General features: G+C 30.8%; 2 protein-coding genes across 2 annotated transcripts; both read left to right on the forward strand.

Moving 5' to 3' along the window:
- Window positions 1–284: 284 nt before the first annotated feature.
- On the forward strand, window positions 285–6416 carry LOC112796154 (peroxidase A2). The gene is made up of 4 exons (XM_025838480.3): window positions 285–582; window positions 3517–3708; window positions 4566–4731; window positions 5700–6416. Exons 1-4 carry the CDS (start codon window positions 361–363, stop codon window positions 6185–6187), a joined length of 1068 nt encoding a protein of 355 aa, XP_025694265.1. The 5' UTR covers window positions 285–360; the 3' UTR covers window positions 6188–6416.
- A 1525-nt stretch (window positions 6417–7941) lies between these two features.
- On the forward strand, window positions 7942–9663 carry LOC112794602 (peroxidase 15-like; the record flags this gene model as incomplete). Its single annotated transcript, XM_025836592.2, has 2 exons — window positions 7942–8113; window positions 9138–9663. Coding segments are annotated over 2 exons (663 nt in total), but the record flags the coding sequence as incomplete, so codon positions are not given.
- Window positions 9664–16855: the final 7192 nt, after the last annotated feature.

The following is a 16855-nucleotide window of genomic DNA, read 5'->3' on the forward strand; positions in this document are numbered from 1 at the left end:
AAACACCAAGTGCGTGAGACATGAAATAAAATTAGGTACACAGAGTATAAAAAGTATAGGAGACCAGCATTTTTATTAAAATTTAATAAATATTTAACTAATAAAAAAAAGTAAATAATCACACACTATTAAATATAAATTTACACCATTAAAAATATTAATAATAACTAATTAATAATTAAAAATCACAAAAATGAGAGCCTAACACTCCTGATTGTATTATTCATCATGGGTCATTCTTTTGCATTTGAGTTTTTCTCTAATCTCTATAAATAGAGAGGCCCTTCACCATATCTATGTCTTAAATTCTCCCAACAAGAAGGGAAGTTAATTAAAGAAACAGCAAGAACACATACACACATGATGATGAATTCCCTTTTTGGTCTCACTAGTGTTTTATGCTTTGTGGTTGGAACACTAATATTACCCTTTTCAAATGCACAACTAGATCCCTCGTTCTACAACACTACATGTCCCAATGTTCATTCAATTGTGAGTAACGTGCTCACAAATGTCTCAAAATCTGATCCAAGAATGCTTGCTAGTCTCATCAGACTCCACTTTCATGATTGCTTTGTTCAAGTATGTATACTCATCTTATTTTATACTATATACTATTAAAATATTATATTATTATTTGAGATATAACTTAACTTTTAAAATAAGTAATTAGATTGAAAATATATTTATGTCGAACAACATATATCCATTTAATTCAATTATTATTTATTAGGAAATGGGTTAATTTTATTTTAACAATTTTATTATATAAAAATATAATAAATAAAAGGAAGTATTAGTAAAAATAATATATATTAAAAATAAAATTACAAGATCCACTTGATATTTTTATTCACTATAACACATGAGGAAAATAGTGATAAAATAATTGGTAGCTATTTCCAAAACCGCCACGAATTTAAAAAAAAGAGTATATACCCATTTTAGTCCTCAAAGAATTTTTGACTAGACACTTTAGTCCCCAACTAAAATTAATTACTCGATTGGTCCCTAACAATTAATTCCATCAGTCACTTAGGTCCTTTACTCCGTTAACTCTAACGGAGGACAAAATAGTCCCTGACAACTCTAACAGGGGACAAAATGGTCCCTGATCTCCTTTGTTCGAAAATGACACTGTTCTCTCCCAATTTTTATCATATCTCACATAACACTAGCAGTCTAACACTGTAACTTCAAACTACACCATGAACACTCTATAAATTTAATGTTCACAAGAAAAAAAAATCCTCAACTTGTTCTCAACCAATTCATACTCGAAAAATTAATGCCTATGTCTCTCAACTAGTTATCGTTTTCGACGGATCCCATGAATCTAGACAGCAAGTCTGATTTGTTAAGACCTGTCATCGTCGTTGTCATCTCCCTCCTCCTCTGCCCTATCATCTCCATGACCACATTGTCCACCACTCCGATCGCTTCCTTCAGCTTCTTCTCCAAACCAATGTTCAGTAATCGCTTCAGTTTCCATATGAGTGGCAATGGCGACATTGCTCGTTGTACTGATAGCTTGGATGCGAGGTCGAAGCTGTCTGCCAACTTGAACTCTGGAAAAGAAGGAATGAAGCACTCGATATCTATTTTAAATGAGAATTTGCATATGATGTCGAAGGAGAATCTTCTCATGATGTCCTAATGTCCAACAATTTATATTGCTTGTCGGAGAGTGGAGAAAGGTGTGCCCTTGGAGTAGTTGTGGAACTTGGCCTTGAGGATGTCGTGGACGTGTCGGGTTGGAGGTGATGTTATCGAAGAGTGGAAGTGGATGCTTTTGGTGGGTGAAGTGCAGAGGAGGTGGATGTACCAGTCACAAGGATTTAGGATGTGTGTGGTCCATGACATGTTGAGGTAGGTGTGACAATTATACCATGGCTTAATCTTGGAGCTAAAGAGGATGAAGGAAAAGATGGAAAAAAAGACTGTGAAGGTGAAAAAGGAGAGTATGAATGTTAGGGTTATGCGAGATATGATAAAAATTGGGGAAGAATAGTATCGTTTTCGAATAAAGGGGTCAGGAATTATTTTGTCCATTGTTAGAATTGTCAGGGACCATTTTGTCCCCTGTTAGAGTTGTCAGGGACTATTTTGTCCTCCGTTAGAGTCAACGGACTAAAGGACCTAAGTGACTGACGGAATTAATTGTTAAGGACCAATTGAGTAATTAATTTTAGTTAGGGACTAAAGTGTCCAGTCTAAAATTCTTTGAAGACCAAAATGGGTATATACTCTAAAAAAAATAACAACGATTCAATCAGCGTTTATAAATGTGTAGCAAAATACGATGGATTAGCGGAAATTTTGTGGACAACTACATACTACTAAATCAAACACTTTTTTAATAATATAACACATAGTATAGTTGACACAGCGCGAAGACATCATTCCATACATATCATATTATCAATTTATCATATAAAATAAATTTAACGAACAATGTTTTTCTCTACAAAACGTTGCTTCTTCAATAATAATAATACTTTCTCTAATAATAATAAAGAAAAAGGACATGCCCGCAGAGGTACGTAGTACTCTGTAGGGTGGGTAACCTTTGATTTGGTTTTCTCAATGAAACTTCAGTGTAGTGGTTGGCACTAACTTATTGTGCTCTGCCTTTTTTTTATTTACTTAAAAAAACATTTTATTTAATAAATAATTATATTGCACTTACATATAATAGTAAAAGAGAAATAGTAGGACTATCAAAATTTATTGTTTTTGAATATTATTTAGCTATAAATTTAATTTTTTTAATTTAACTCTTTTAATTTAGTAGTAATCTAATAATATATTTTATCTCATAATTTTAAATATTAATGGCTAACTGATGGTCAAAAATAATAAATTCTGATGATTCTCTAATATTTTTTGTAGTGAAATATTAAATTTAAATTTCAAAAGGAAAATTAAATATTTTTTATGTTAAATTAAAATTAAAAAATAACTCTAATATTTGATTACATATAATCTTAATATATAAAAATAAAGATAAATGTCAATCTCTTTTTTCTGTTAATTTAGAAAAAAAGTTATTATAAAATCAAACAAAAAAATTACAAGAGGTTATTGAAAACTAACAACAAAAAAATGAAAGAAATCAATAATAAAACAAGGAAGCAGAAAGAAAAGGGGAAGGAAAAGAAGACGAGGACCGGAGAATAGGAATAAAGGTGGAAGAAAATGAAGGAGGGTTAGAAGAAAGAGATAGGATATAAAGAAGATAGAGAGGAAAAGTAGAAAGAATGATGAAAAGGGAATGGAGGAGATGAAGGTGGACCATGGCTGCTTTGTGAATTGGTATGGTGGCGACAACTCTCCAAAGATGACTTCATTCCTTTAATTCTGAGAGACAGAAAACGCAGAGAAATTTCTTTCAGAGTGCAATTTCCTTTCTCCAAAATGATAATCAAACTATTTAATTTGTCCTTGTGTTCTACCATACACTTTAAAAATTCAGAAAATTTGAAATGGCAAGAGATTTTCCTATATATATGGCAGGGTTGTGATGGATCAATTTTGTTGAATGACACAAGTAGCATAGTGAGCGAGCAAAGTGCAGGGCCAAATAACAACTCAATAAGAGGTTTAGATGTTATCAATCAAATCAAAACAGCCGTGGAAAATGCATGCCCTGCTGTTGTTTCTTGTGCTGATATTGTTGCTCTTGCTGCTGAAGTATCTTCTGAATTGGTATGTAAAAACTAGTTCCATTCACCTATAATATTCTTATTCAAATGAATTTTATCTTATTATGCTACTCATCTCTACCTTGAATTATAGAATGAGAAAGTATAGGAAGCCAATGGAATGTTTGTACAATGTGTACAATAGAGATTTAAGAAGTATTAGAGATATAATCATTAATGTTACCATTTCTCATCAGTTGAAGTTTTTGGGATGAGTGGTATCATGATATGGTATTAGAATTTCAGGTGTGAAAGGCCAAGAGTTCAATCCTTGGTGAACTCCAAAATTAGTTCAAATTTTTTGGATGAGAACCTGAGATGTTTATTCTGGATAGTATAAGTGATGTTTATTTTATAACTCAATAGTCCATTGTACGTATTGTACACATAAACCATTGGCTCCCTAGCACTACCCTTATAGAATTACTTTAGTGATTAATTATATATTGAATTTAATTTTAATATATTATCAATATAAAGTAATTTATTTAATTACGTAATATTATATTAATAAAAATAATTATTTTTTATATTTACTATACGAATGATTATCTAAAATAATGGATGTAATTGTGTGATTATGTAAAACATTTTGTTTTATTTATATATCAAAATTAAATTCTTATATATTTGTGTAAAATATTTATATAATTATATATCTTTTGAAAATTAATATATATTCACGTATAATAAATTTAAAAATGATAATTTTTATTAATATAATAATGTGTCTAAAAAATTCTTTACACTTATAATAACGTGTTGACAAATTAAATTCTTAATTTTTAATTAAATGTTGACTAATTATTTGCTTTAAATTTGTAGAGTTTACCAATTAATTTATTTTGTGATGCATGGCAGGCGAATGGTCCTAGCTGGCAGGTTCCATTAGGAAGAAGGGACAGTTTAACAGCAAACCAAACACTTGCTAATCAAAATCTTCCGGCTGCAAACTTCAACCTCACTCTACTTATATCTAGATTTGCTAATCAAAATCTCAACATTACTGACCTTGTTGCACTCTCAGGTATATATCATAGTAACCTTCGGTTCTCAAGAGGTTTTAATTTTTTGATAAAATGATTTTTACAAGAAAGAAATACATTTTGTCTTTTTAAGATGATCTTAATCTGATAAAATGCATCAGATATTGAGAAACATATTCCAAAAAGAATTTTAAAAATTAGATTTCGATGTGATTTAAAAAATATTTTTTAAATTTTGTAATTTTACAATAAGTAATTTCTTTTACATAAAAAAATTCCAAAAAAAATTAAAAAAGGATCTAGAGATTTTTTTTGTTGCATTTTGTATATATCTTTTTAAATAGTTTCTAAATGTTTCAACAAAAGATTGAGTTTAATTAATGCAAGTTCATTCATAATTTTAAAAAAAATATTGCATTTTGTAAAATAAAAATTATTTTAAAAAAATCAAAATATCATCTCTTTTTTAGGAGCCATTTTGTCAAAAGTTAAAGTTTTTAGAGGTTCAAAGTCGAAGTTTAATTACCATATAAATTGAATATTTTAAATTTTCTAAAAATTAAATTTGCCCTCGTTAATTATTAAAAACCGAAAATACAATCTATCGCTTTTTTCCAATTATATAAATTGTCATAAGAGTAATTGAAAAAATAAAATAAAAATTATATTAGAATATATATATATATATATATATATATATATATATATATATATATATATATATAAAAAGCACAAATGATACACTTTTGTGGTAAATTATATATTTTTTCATTTAAAGTATATGATACTATAAATAGAACTATGTTACGTATATATTAAAATTAGTCACTAAAATTAACTATTAGTATAAAATACATGTTGAAATATAAAATATATATTGAAAATAAGCTAAACAACATATATATTCGTACACAATTACATGATAACTGATTTTGATGACTAATTTTAGTATATAAATAATATTTTTGTAACGAAAAATATACATGAAGTTGTGTTAAAAAATTTGCAGGGGCTCACACAATTGGCAGAGCTCAATGTAGATTTTTCAGCAATCGATTATACAATTTTAGCAGCAGTGGAAACCCTGATCCAACTTTAAACACAAGTTACCTACAAACACTTAAATCAATTTGCCCTAATGATGGTGGGTCAGGGACTAATCTCACCAATTTGGACCTAACAACCCCTGACACATTTGATAACAACTATTACTCCAATCTTCAACAACAAAATGGATTGCTTCAGAGTGATCAAGAGTTGTGGAACACTACAGGTGCATCTACAATTACCATTGTCAACAGTTTTAGTAGCAACCAAACTCTCTTCTTTGAGGCATTTAAGGCTTCAATGATTAAGATGGGTAACATTGGAGTTTTAACTGGCTCTCAAGGTGAAATCAGAACACAGTGTAATTTTGTCAATGGAAATTCTTCTGGATTGGCTACTCTAGTCACCAAACAATCACAAGATAATGATGGAAGGGTTAGCTCAATCTAATTAAAAGGGAATTAATTATCTGTGTTAAGATATTCAGAGAATAGGGATTATACCAATAAATGAATACATAAATGTCATGTGCTTATATTATGGTTCATTATATTATATTGTTGTTATAACTTTTTGTGCACTGTTCTATATATGGTATTGGTTGCTTTATTTGGACTGTGATAATTGAGATATTGAAATAAAATATTCCTCTCAAAACGAGAGCCTCTTAATATTCAAAGTTCAAACCCCTAATCTTGCAAGTAAAATTCACCCAAGATTCAACTCATCTCAACTTAACTAACTGTTCTAGAAGTGCACATGGGTCGAGCTAAATAGAAGTTAACTAAATTTAAATTCAACTCAAATATTTTATTGGATCTATTTTTAAAATTTAAATTTAAGCTTTAAACTAACATAAAATAAGGTGGAATCAATTAAGTTGACGAGATATACTCAAGGTTCTGAAAACTGGACCGGATCGGCCGGTTCGACCGATTTAACCGCGAATCGGCACTTCAAACGGTCCAGTCTTTATCTGAAAACCGCAGAGAGAAGAGTCGGTCAAGAACCAGCGAATCGGTCAAAAACTGGCCGGTTGGACCGAACCGGTGACCGGCCAGTTACGTTAAACGACGCCGTTTTTACGTTTTAAAAAAATAAAAAAATAAACCCGACCCGACCCGCCCGTGGAGCACCCCCCTTTCTTCCCCCGAGCCTCGACCCCATTCATTCATCAATCATCATCTGAATCATCTCCAATGGAGAAGGAGAACCCTAGCCGCGCTGCCTGAACCATAGCCCCCTGTCGCCATCCTTCGCGCCCGTGGTGTCGCCATCCTCAACTCCATCGTCTTCATCTTCTCAAGTCTCAACACCAGCACACAGTAGCCTCTCACCGGCGGTCCTCAACAGTCAACACCGGTAGCCCTCCATCGACCCCAGGTAAGTGACTCGTCTTCTGCTCATTTCTCTTTGTCGTTCGCCTCTGCTCATGTTCTTCCATTGATGTGAACTGTTCAATTTCTGTGCACTTAGACCTCGGCTTAATTTTCTATGAACTGAACTGAACTTAGACCTCTGCTCATGTTCTCTTTCTCTTTGTCCTCAATGTGAACTGAACTTTGACCTCGGCTTAATTTTCTGTGAACTTCATTTGTGAATTGTTCAATTTCTGTGAACTTGCTCTGCGCATTTTCTGATTTCAGTGCTCATCTTCTTCCTTCTTTGTTCCTATGAATATGATCAATTTCTGTTTGGTTGTTTGTTGGTTAGCAATTAGTATAAAAAATTAATAATCTGAAATGTAAGTGGCTGTGTTTGGTCCTCTGCTCAATTTCTGCTCTATTTTGGAGCTTAATTTCTCTTTGTTGTACAATTTCTATTTTAAAATAAAATATTATATATACAAACAAAATTAATTGATAAGTCAATTATTATATATTTGTAATATATATTTATATTCTATTATATATATTTTATATGAGTTGTTAATTTGATTCATACGTAATATATAATTGTTTGAAAATTCATTTAGTACTAAATCTATAAAATTATTAGTTTCTTCACAATATAAATTAGTCAAAAGAGAAAACAAATGAAAGTCAAGGATATATTAAGTGTTTCACCCACATATTTGAAAACCAATTAACGATTATAATGTTATTTAAGTTTCAAATAGTATATAAATTTTAAGTCAACCATGTTTAAGTAGTTTTGCATTTAATTTGATTATTATTTTAAAATAGTGCCTCTATGTTGATTAATTACAGGGAGGTGGTCCTGATTGGAAAGTTGCATTGGGAAGAAGGGATAGTTTAACAGCAAACCGCACACTTGCCAATCAAAACCTTCCAGCTGCTTTCTTCACTCTTCCACAACTTACAACAGCCTTTGCTAATCAAGGACTCAACATTACGGATCTAGTTACACTCTCAGGTATATATAAATATAAATATCATAATAAAAGGCGAGCATTAATCAATTTGAATTGGTCTAGTAATTAATTCACTAATCCACTTAAAAGAATATTAGGAATTTAAATTCTATCTGTTGCAGCAACAATTCAAAAAATAGACAAACATTTATTAATTACCTAGTGAAGATTTATTAATTAATTACATTCAACAATAATGTTCATTAATCACAATGTTAAAATAAAAAAATATATTTTTTTGCTCTTTTCCAATAAATTGTTAAATATTATCATTGTATTTTTCTAACACTAGATATATGAAATTAAACATATAGCGATATCCGTTGGTTCCAACACAATTCTAACCATTTTTATGTTTTTTTTTTTTTCAAAGATAAGAGATCTCGAACTCGCAACCTCTTAAATGAATATGAAAAGACTATGTCATTTGAGTTATAACTTATTGGCAACAATTTTTATGCTTAAATTAAATAAAAAAATAATTTCATATTGATAATGGGTAATGCTAGGTAGACAAAAAAAAAACAGTCAGAACTTGCCTTATTTAGTATTAATTAATTATCGCAACAATTAATAAATGCTAAATAAGGCAAATTATGGCTGCTTTTGGCTGATTTTCTTTAGTTACTAAACATTTTCGATTGATAATATACTTTATTTTTAAAATACTGAGTATAAAGTAGTATGATTTATGTATCTAATTATATAATATGATATCATTAAAAATAATTATTTTTAATATTATTTTTAATATTAACTGTATAAATAGTAATCCAAAACAAAAAATCAGATATGATTAGATGACTATAATGCTAGGTAGACAAAAAAAAAAAACAACCAGAACTTGCCTTATTTAGCATTAATTAATTGTCGCAACAATTAATAAATGTTAAATAAGGTAAGTTATGGCTATTTTTTGCTGATTTTCTTTAGTTACCAAACATTTCTGATAAAACATTGTGTTAGCATTAAATTTCCTTTATCATTAGTGTGTAAATGTATCTATACATTCATATATATTTATAGGTGCTCATACATTTGGGAGAGCTCAATGCCAATTCTTCTTTGCTCGATTATATAATTTCAATGGCACTGGCAACCCTGATCCAACCCTAGACAGCAGTTACCGGCAAATACTACAATCACAATGCCCTATAGACGGATCAAAGAATACTTCTGTGGTGAACTTGGATCTAACCACACCCGACACGGTCGACAACAAATACTATTCCAACCTTCAGGCTCAAAAGGGTCTGCTTCAAAGTGATCAAGAACTCTTCTCTACACCAAATGCAAGCACTACCGCCATTGTCAACAATTTTAGCGCTAACCAAACCCTATTCTTTGAGGCCTTTAGGGCTTCCATGATCAAAATGGGTAATATTGGTGTGCTTACCGGATCAAATGGTGAAATTAGAAAACAATGTAATTTAGTTAATAGCAACTCTATGGGATTGGCTAATGTTTCATCTAATAAGGAATTTTTCTCAGAAGATGGCATGGTTAGCTCCTATTAAATAAGTTGATTAGTGCTTTCTAATAAAGGGTTTCTATATATAGCCACATGGATATGTAACTTTGTACTCTATATATAGTCAATGTGCTTTTTCTGTGTATTCTTATGATATTTATTGAGCGGTGTCATGTTGAGAATCGATGTATGAACAAATTTATTTCTTCTGTGATTTAGTTTGCGTTACTTTTGATTTTTAAGGGTAGTCGTTTAATTTTAACATTTTAACATCCATATCAATCTCTATCTATTTATAAATTGAATAATGCTAAAAAATAACATTATAACAATCAATATTCTAGTATGTTGTTAAAAAAATTTATTGCGAAATCCACTAAAAATAAATTTTTAATTGAACTTTGAATGTTTTTATTTTAAAAATTTTAAATTTTTTTGTGTGTTGAATATTTGCTATAATGTTGGCTTCCAAGACTTTTAATTTTTTTTTTATAAAATTTTAAACTAATTTAATATGTTAGGATACAAAAAATATAGAGAACCAATTTTTAGTTAGCAAAATGTAGTTGGGTTTATAATTTAAAATTTAGGAGTAAAGTTTATGATTTAAAGTTTAAAATTTAAGATAAATAAAATAATTTTAAAAAAATTGACTGATATCAGTTAAAAAAATTGGTTAGCTAACATTATTCGTCACGATATTACTTTATTTTACATACATATAATAATTTTCAAAATACAAATAAATATCAATTATTATATTAATATCTTTTAATATTTAAATTTTCTGAAATATGGTATAAATTTTCTGAAATATATAATATCTTTTAGTTGATTGATAGATTTAATATGAACCCTACGAGTGTCATTATAGGATGAATTAAAGATCAACGACGGTCGGTCGGCTCCATAATATATAATTGATTTTCCCTTCAATATTACTAATTAAATTATAATCCGGAAATTGCAATTTGGTATCTACTGTCTACTAGACCAAATATACATTTTGTTTATTCGTGATTAAGAAATCTTAAAATACAATCATTATTGAAACAGAATGAAAGAGAAGAAAGAAAATCGAACCTGAGTCTCTTATTATTAATAAAAGAACATTTTGCTATGTTGTTACCCTTGCATTATACACGTGTAGCTAACTATTTTTAGTTTAGTCTAAGCTAGTTAGTACGCAGAAATAGAATGAATCACTCTTCAAGCCAAAAAAAAAAAAAGGAACATATTTCTACCTACCTATACAGCTATACTGAAAATCAGGATATAGATAGTCTTCATTACGTGTTTTGTTATATACGTTAATTTCGCTTAGGCCACCATCCTGTTTGGAGAGTTTCAAAAACAATATTTTTTTAATTTTTAATTTTTTAAAAAATTGTTTAAAAATTTGTGAAAAATTAAAAAAATTTGACTTCTCTTTTCAAAAATTATTTTATCACTCTTATTTATTATAATAATTTTAAAATAAATACTTTTATAATAAAAATCTAAATATTTATCAATTTTTTTTAGATTTTCGTTTAAGAAAGTGTTGGAATTCGAATCCCATCTTGTGCATGCATCAACTCATTCGTCAGCGATAAATTTTTAAATAGAGTTTAATACCATAACAGATTAATCTTTGACCTATCAAATTGGAAAATACCATAAAAAAAAAAATAAATCTCTAGACTTAAAATCTGTGACACGCACTTGGTTTAATTTGATTGCAGCAAGAGATTAGAGTAAAACATATGTGCAGCCGGCTTGGCAACAAAAGTCTAATGGATTAGGTTGGATATCCTAACTAAAAGTTTGAGAAATAATACACTTAATAATCGTATATACAGAAAATACAGACAATTAATTTTTAATTAATTAATATTAATTAACTTTAATATTTAAGTTAATAATTTATAATTTAAAATCAAGTATATGTAATTTAAGATCTAAAATTTAGGATAAACAACTTAATTAAAAAAATAAATGATATTTACTGAAAAAATTAATTACCTAATGTTCGAGACATTGTTGTAGTGTTAGCTTTTCAAATTTAGATTATGAATTATTGAAGCAAGTTTATTTTACTCACCACAAGATGATGATGACCTTTTTCTTTTGCCAATGAGGTCCTATCAATAAATGATGATCCATTCATTCCTCCCCGCTCCCCCTTTCTCTTTTTCTCTCAAAATAATGCATTATAGTAATGTCTAAAATATATAATAATAATATACAGAATAACATATTCTGAGCTTATCCAAGACTGTTTATAAGACATCTAATTCTACCGTTCGATCCAAATTTCAACTGCTTTTATTTTTGTTCAAACACCTTATTTTATTCTATCTTTTTAATCAAAAATATTTTTTTCTTCCAAAAAATCTTCTTCCCTCCATCATCATGCACTTTTTTTTAGTAGAATTAATATAATTAATAAAGTTAATATAAAAGTTACTAATTTCACATTTTATCTTACTAAATTAATATAATTAATCTAAAAAATATTATTTCCATATTTCCCTTAATAATATCTCACTGTAATTAATAAAATCAACCTAAAAAAGTTACTAATTTTTTATATATATTATTATTTAATAAAATTATTTTAATGCAAATTAAAAATTTCACATTATCTTACTATAATTAAAAATTAAATGAAATTAATCTAATAAAATTACTCATTTCTCATATCATATTACTGTAAAGTATAATAAATTAATGCATTTACTGTAAATAATTTTCTAATTTTTGATAACATGTTATTATAATTAATCATATAATAATAATTTTATAATATATTATTGTTAAAATAAATATAATAATACAATAATTAATACTAATATTACAATTTTTTAAATAGTATTATTCTTCTAAACATCGTTGTTTTAGTTTTGATGTTAAATATTTGATGAAATAATATCATTTAACCCTAATTAAGGTCGAAACCTCACTATGCTAAAGGGGAACAATCTCCCAAACTCCAATTTTTCTTAATAAATGGTGTATAAATTTTATTTTAGCCCCTTAAAATTATTATTTCAATCTTTTCATAAAATTAATTATTAGCCTATCCCTAAAATTTAATTTAGCTCCGTCTCTGATTCTAATGAACTACAAAATATTTTATTTTTCAAAAAAATATAACCATTAATATTAATTGATATCGTTTCATTAAATATTTAATATCAAAACTAAAATAAAATTGTTTTGTTTAATTCATCATAAAAAAGATGTACTAAGTCTCACGAGTAATTTGATGAAAAAAAAAAGTAAAGGGACTATTTTTCAATCTCAAAAAGATGTCTATGATAGAATTAAAGTTTCAAAAACCTTTTTTGGTACAAATGACTAATGTATGTCAGATATTATTTTAAGACTTAATTTGTATATATTACTTACTCAAATTCTTTATATCTACTAAAAATTTATGCCTCAAAAGAATAAAGACTAAAATAGAAAAGGAAAAGCGGCCAATCTCATATATCATTTTCAGGACTTAAATATTTTATATCTGCTAAAAATTTATGTCTATGTCTAAAAGTAATAAAGACTAAGGGTGTATTTGGATTTGTATTGGAAAAGGAAGAAGTTTGTTTGAATTTCTTAAACGCTTTATCTTTATATTTGACAATATTTTTAGAGAAAAAGACAAATAGGTCCCTAACCTTTTGTTCTGCAGACATTTTCGTCCCTAACCATTGAAAAATACTTTTAAGTCCCTAACCTTCACAAAACTTGGACGGATCAGTCCCTGACGGAGGCATTTGGACGGATCAGTCCTTGACGGAGGCATTTGGACGGAAGGACTGATCCGTCTAAGTTTTGTAAAGGTCAGGGACTTGAAAGTATTTTTCAATGGTCAAAGACGAAAATATCCGCGGAACAAAAAGTTAGGGACCTATTTGTCCTTTTCTCATATATTTTTATTATGTAAACGTAGGAGTGATTTCTGTCTTCAACCCACGTTTACCTTTTCCGTTTAGCTTTTTACGTTAGATTGAACTTTATGTTCTATGTACCTATTCATACCCTGGGTCGAGTGGTGGACGAAATTGTGATCACTACAACTCCAATAATCCCCGGTAATGAATCCAAAAATTTGGTGTTCAATACCATGGCATAAACACAACTTCGCACAACTAACCAGCAAGTGTACTGGGTCGTCTAAGTAATAAACCTTATGCGAGTAAGGGTCGATCCCACAGAGATTGTTGGTATGAAGCAAGCTATGGTCACCTTGTAAATCTTAGTCAGGCAAACTCAAATGGTTATGAATGATGAATAAAACATAAAGATAAAGATAGAGATACTTATGTAATTCATTGGTAGGAATTTCAGATAAGCGTATGAAGATGCTTGGTCCCTTCCGTTTCTCTGCTTTCCCACTGTCTTCATCCAATCCTTCTTACTCCTTTCCATGGCAAGCTGTATGCAAGGGTTTCACCGTTGTCAGTGGCTACCTCCCATCCTCTCAGTGAAAATGTTCAACGCACCCTGTCACGGCACGGCTATTCATCTGTCGGTTCTCAATCAGGTTGGAATAGAATCCAGTGATTCTTTTGCGTCTGTCACTAACGCCCAGCCTTCAGGAGTTTGAAACTCGTCACAGTCATTCAATCATTGAATCCTACTCAGAATACCACAGACAAGGTTTAGACCTTCCGAATTCTCTTGAATGCCGCCATCAGTTCTAGCTTATACCACGAAGATTCCGGTTAAAGAATCCAAGAGATATCCACCCAATCTAAGGTAGAACGGAGGTGGTTGTCAGGCACACGTTCATAGGTGAGAATGATGATGAGTGTCACGGATCATCACATTCATCAAGTTGAAGAACAAGTGATATCTTAGAACAAGAACAAGCGGAATTGAATAGAAGAACAATAGTAATTGCATTAATACTCGAGGTACAGCAGAGCTCCACACCTTAATCTATGGTGTGTAGAAACTCCACCGTTGAAAATACATAAGAACAAGGTCTAGGCATGGCCAAATGGCCAGCCTCCCAAAGAAGGTTCAATCATAAAAACATGATCAAAAGATGAAAATACAATAGTAAAAGGTCCTACTTATAGAGAACTAGTAGCCTAGAGTTTACAGAGATGAGTAAATGACATAAAAATCTACTTCCGGGCCCACTTGGTGTGTGCTTGGGCTGAGCATTGAAGCATTTTCGTGTAGAGACTCTTCTTGGAGTTAAACGCCAGCTTTTGTGCCAGTTTGGGCGTTTAACTCCCATCCTTGTGCCAGTTCCGGCGTTTAACGCTGGAAATTCTGATGGTGACTTTGAACGCCAGTTTGGGCCATCAAATCTTGGGCAAAGTATGGACTATCATATATTGCTGGAAAGCCCAGGATGTCTACTTTCCAACGCCGTTGAGAGCGCGCCAATTGAGCTTCTGTAGCTCCAGAAAATACACTTCGAGTGCAGGGAGGTCAGAATCCAACAACATCTGCAGTCCTTTTTAGTCTCTGAATCAGATTTTTGCTCAGGTCCCTCAATTTCAGCCAGAAAATACCTGAAATCACAGAAAAACACACAAACTCATAGTAAAGTCCAGAAAAGTGAATTTTAACTAAAAACTAATAAAAATATACTAAAAACTAACTAGAACATACTAAAAACATACTAAAAACAATGCCAAAAAGCGTACAAATTATCCGCTCATCACAACACCAAACTTAAATTGTTGCTTGTCCCCAAGCAACTGAAAATCAAATAAGATAAGAAGAAGAGAATATGCAATGAATTCCAAAAACATCTATGAAGATCAGTATTAATTAGATGAGCGGGGCTTTTAGCTTTTTGCCTCTGAATAGTTTTGGCATCTCACTCTATCCTTTGAAATTCAGAATGATTGGCTTCTTTAGGAACTCAGAATCCAGATAGTGTCATTGATTCTCCTAGTTAGGTATGATGATTCTTGAACACAGCTACTTATTGAGTTTTGGCCGTGGCCCAAAGCACTCTGTCTTCCAGTATTACCACCAGATACATACATGCCACAGACACATAATTGGGTGAACCTTTTCAGATTGTGACTCAGCTTTGCTAGAGTCCCCAATTAGAGGTGTCCAGGGTTCTTAAGCACACTCTTTTTGCCTTGGATCACAACTTTATTTTTTTCTTTTTCTCTCTTTTTTTTTCGTTTTCTTTTCTCCCTTTTTTTTTGTATTCACTGCTTTTTCTTGCTTCAAGAATCATTTTTATGATTTTTCAGATCCTCAGTAACATGTCTCCTTTTTCATCATTCTTTCAAGAGCCAACATTCATGAACCACAAATTCAAGATACATATGCACTGTTTAAGCATACATTCAGAAAACAAAAGTATTACCACCACATCAAAATAATTAAACTGTTATAAAATTCAAAATTCATGCAATTCTTTTCTTTTTCAATTAAGAACATTTTTCATTCAAGAAAGGTGATGGATTCATAGGACATTCATAACTTTAAGGCATAGACACTAAGACACTAATGATCACAAGACACAAACATAGCTAAACATATGCATAATTTTTGAAAAACAGAAAAATAAAGAACAATGAAATTAAAGAACGGGTCCACCTTAGTGATGGCGGCTTGTTCTCCCTCTTGAAGATCCTATGGAGTGCTTGAGCTCCTCAATGTCTCTTCCTTGTCTTTGTTGCTCCTCTCTCATGATTCTTTGATCTTCTCTAATTTCATGGAGGAGAATGAAATGTTCTTGGTGCTCCACCCTTAGTTGTCCCATGTTGGAACTCAATTCTCCTAGGGAGGTGTTTAGTTGCTCCCAATAGTTTTGTGGAGGAAAGTGCATCCCTTGAGGCATCTCAGGGATTTGATGATGAGAGGGGTCTCTTGTTTGCTCCATCCTCTTCTTAGTGATGGGCTTGTCCTCATCAATGGGGATGTCTCCCTCTATGTCAACTCCAACTGAATAACAGAGGTGACAAATGGGATGAGGAAAGGCTAACCTTGCCAAGGTAGAGGACTTGTCTGCCACCTTATAAAGTTCTTAGGATATAACTTCATGAATTTCTATTTCTTCTCCAATCATGATGCTATGAATCATGATAGCTCGGTCTATAATAACTTCGGACCGGTTGCTAGTGGGTATGATTGAGCGTTGGATAAACTCCAACCATCCCCTAGCCACAGGCTTGAGGTCGTGCCTTCTCAATTGAACCGGCTTTCCTCTTGAATCTCTCTTCCATTGGGCGCCCTCTTCACAAATGACTGTGAGGACTTGGTCCAACCTTTGATCAAAGTTGACCCTTCTAGTGTAAGGATGTTC

The sequence above is a fragment of the Arachis hypogaea genome, chromosome 4 (genome assembly GCF_003086295.3).
Source record: "Arachis hypogaea cultivar Tifrunner chromosome 4, arahy.Tifrunner.gnm2.J5K5, whole genome shotgun sequence".
In the NCBI taxonomy this organism is placed as follows: Eukaryota; Viridiplantae; Streptophyta; class Magnoliopsida; order Fabales; family Fabaceae; genus Arachis; species Arachis hypogaea.

Coding starts and splice junctions, on each gene's coding strand:
- LOC112796154 (XM_025838480.3), top strand. CDS start 361: ATGATGATGAATTCCCTTTTTGGTCTCACTAGTGTTTTATGCTTTGTG. Junction 3,709..4,565: donor CTGAAGTATCTTCTGAATTG/GTATGTAAAAAC, acceptor GATGCATGGCAG/GCGAATGGTCCTAGCTGGCA. Junction 4,732..5,699: donor TGACCTTGTTGCACTCTCAG/GTATATATCATA, acceptor AAAAATTTGCAG/GGGCTCACACAATTGGCAGA.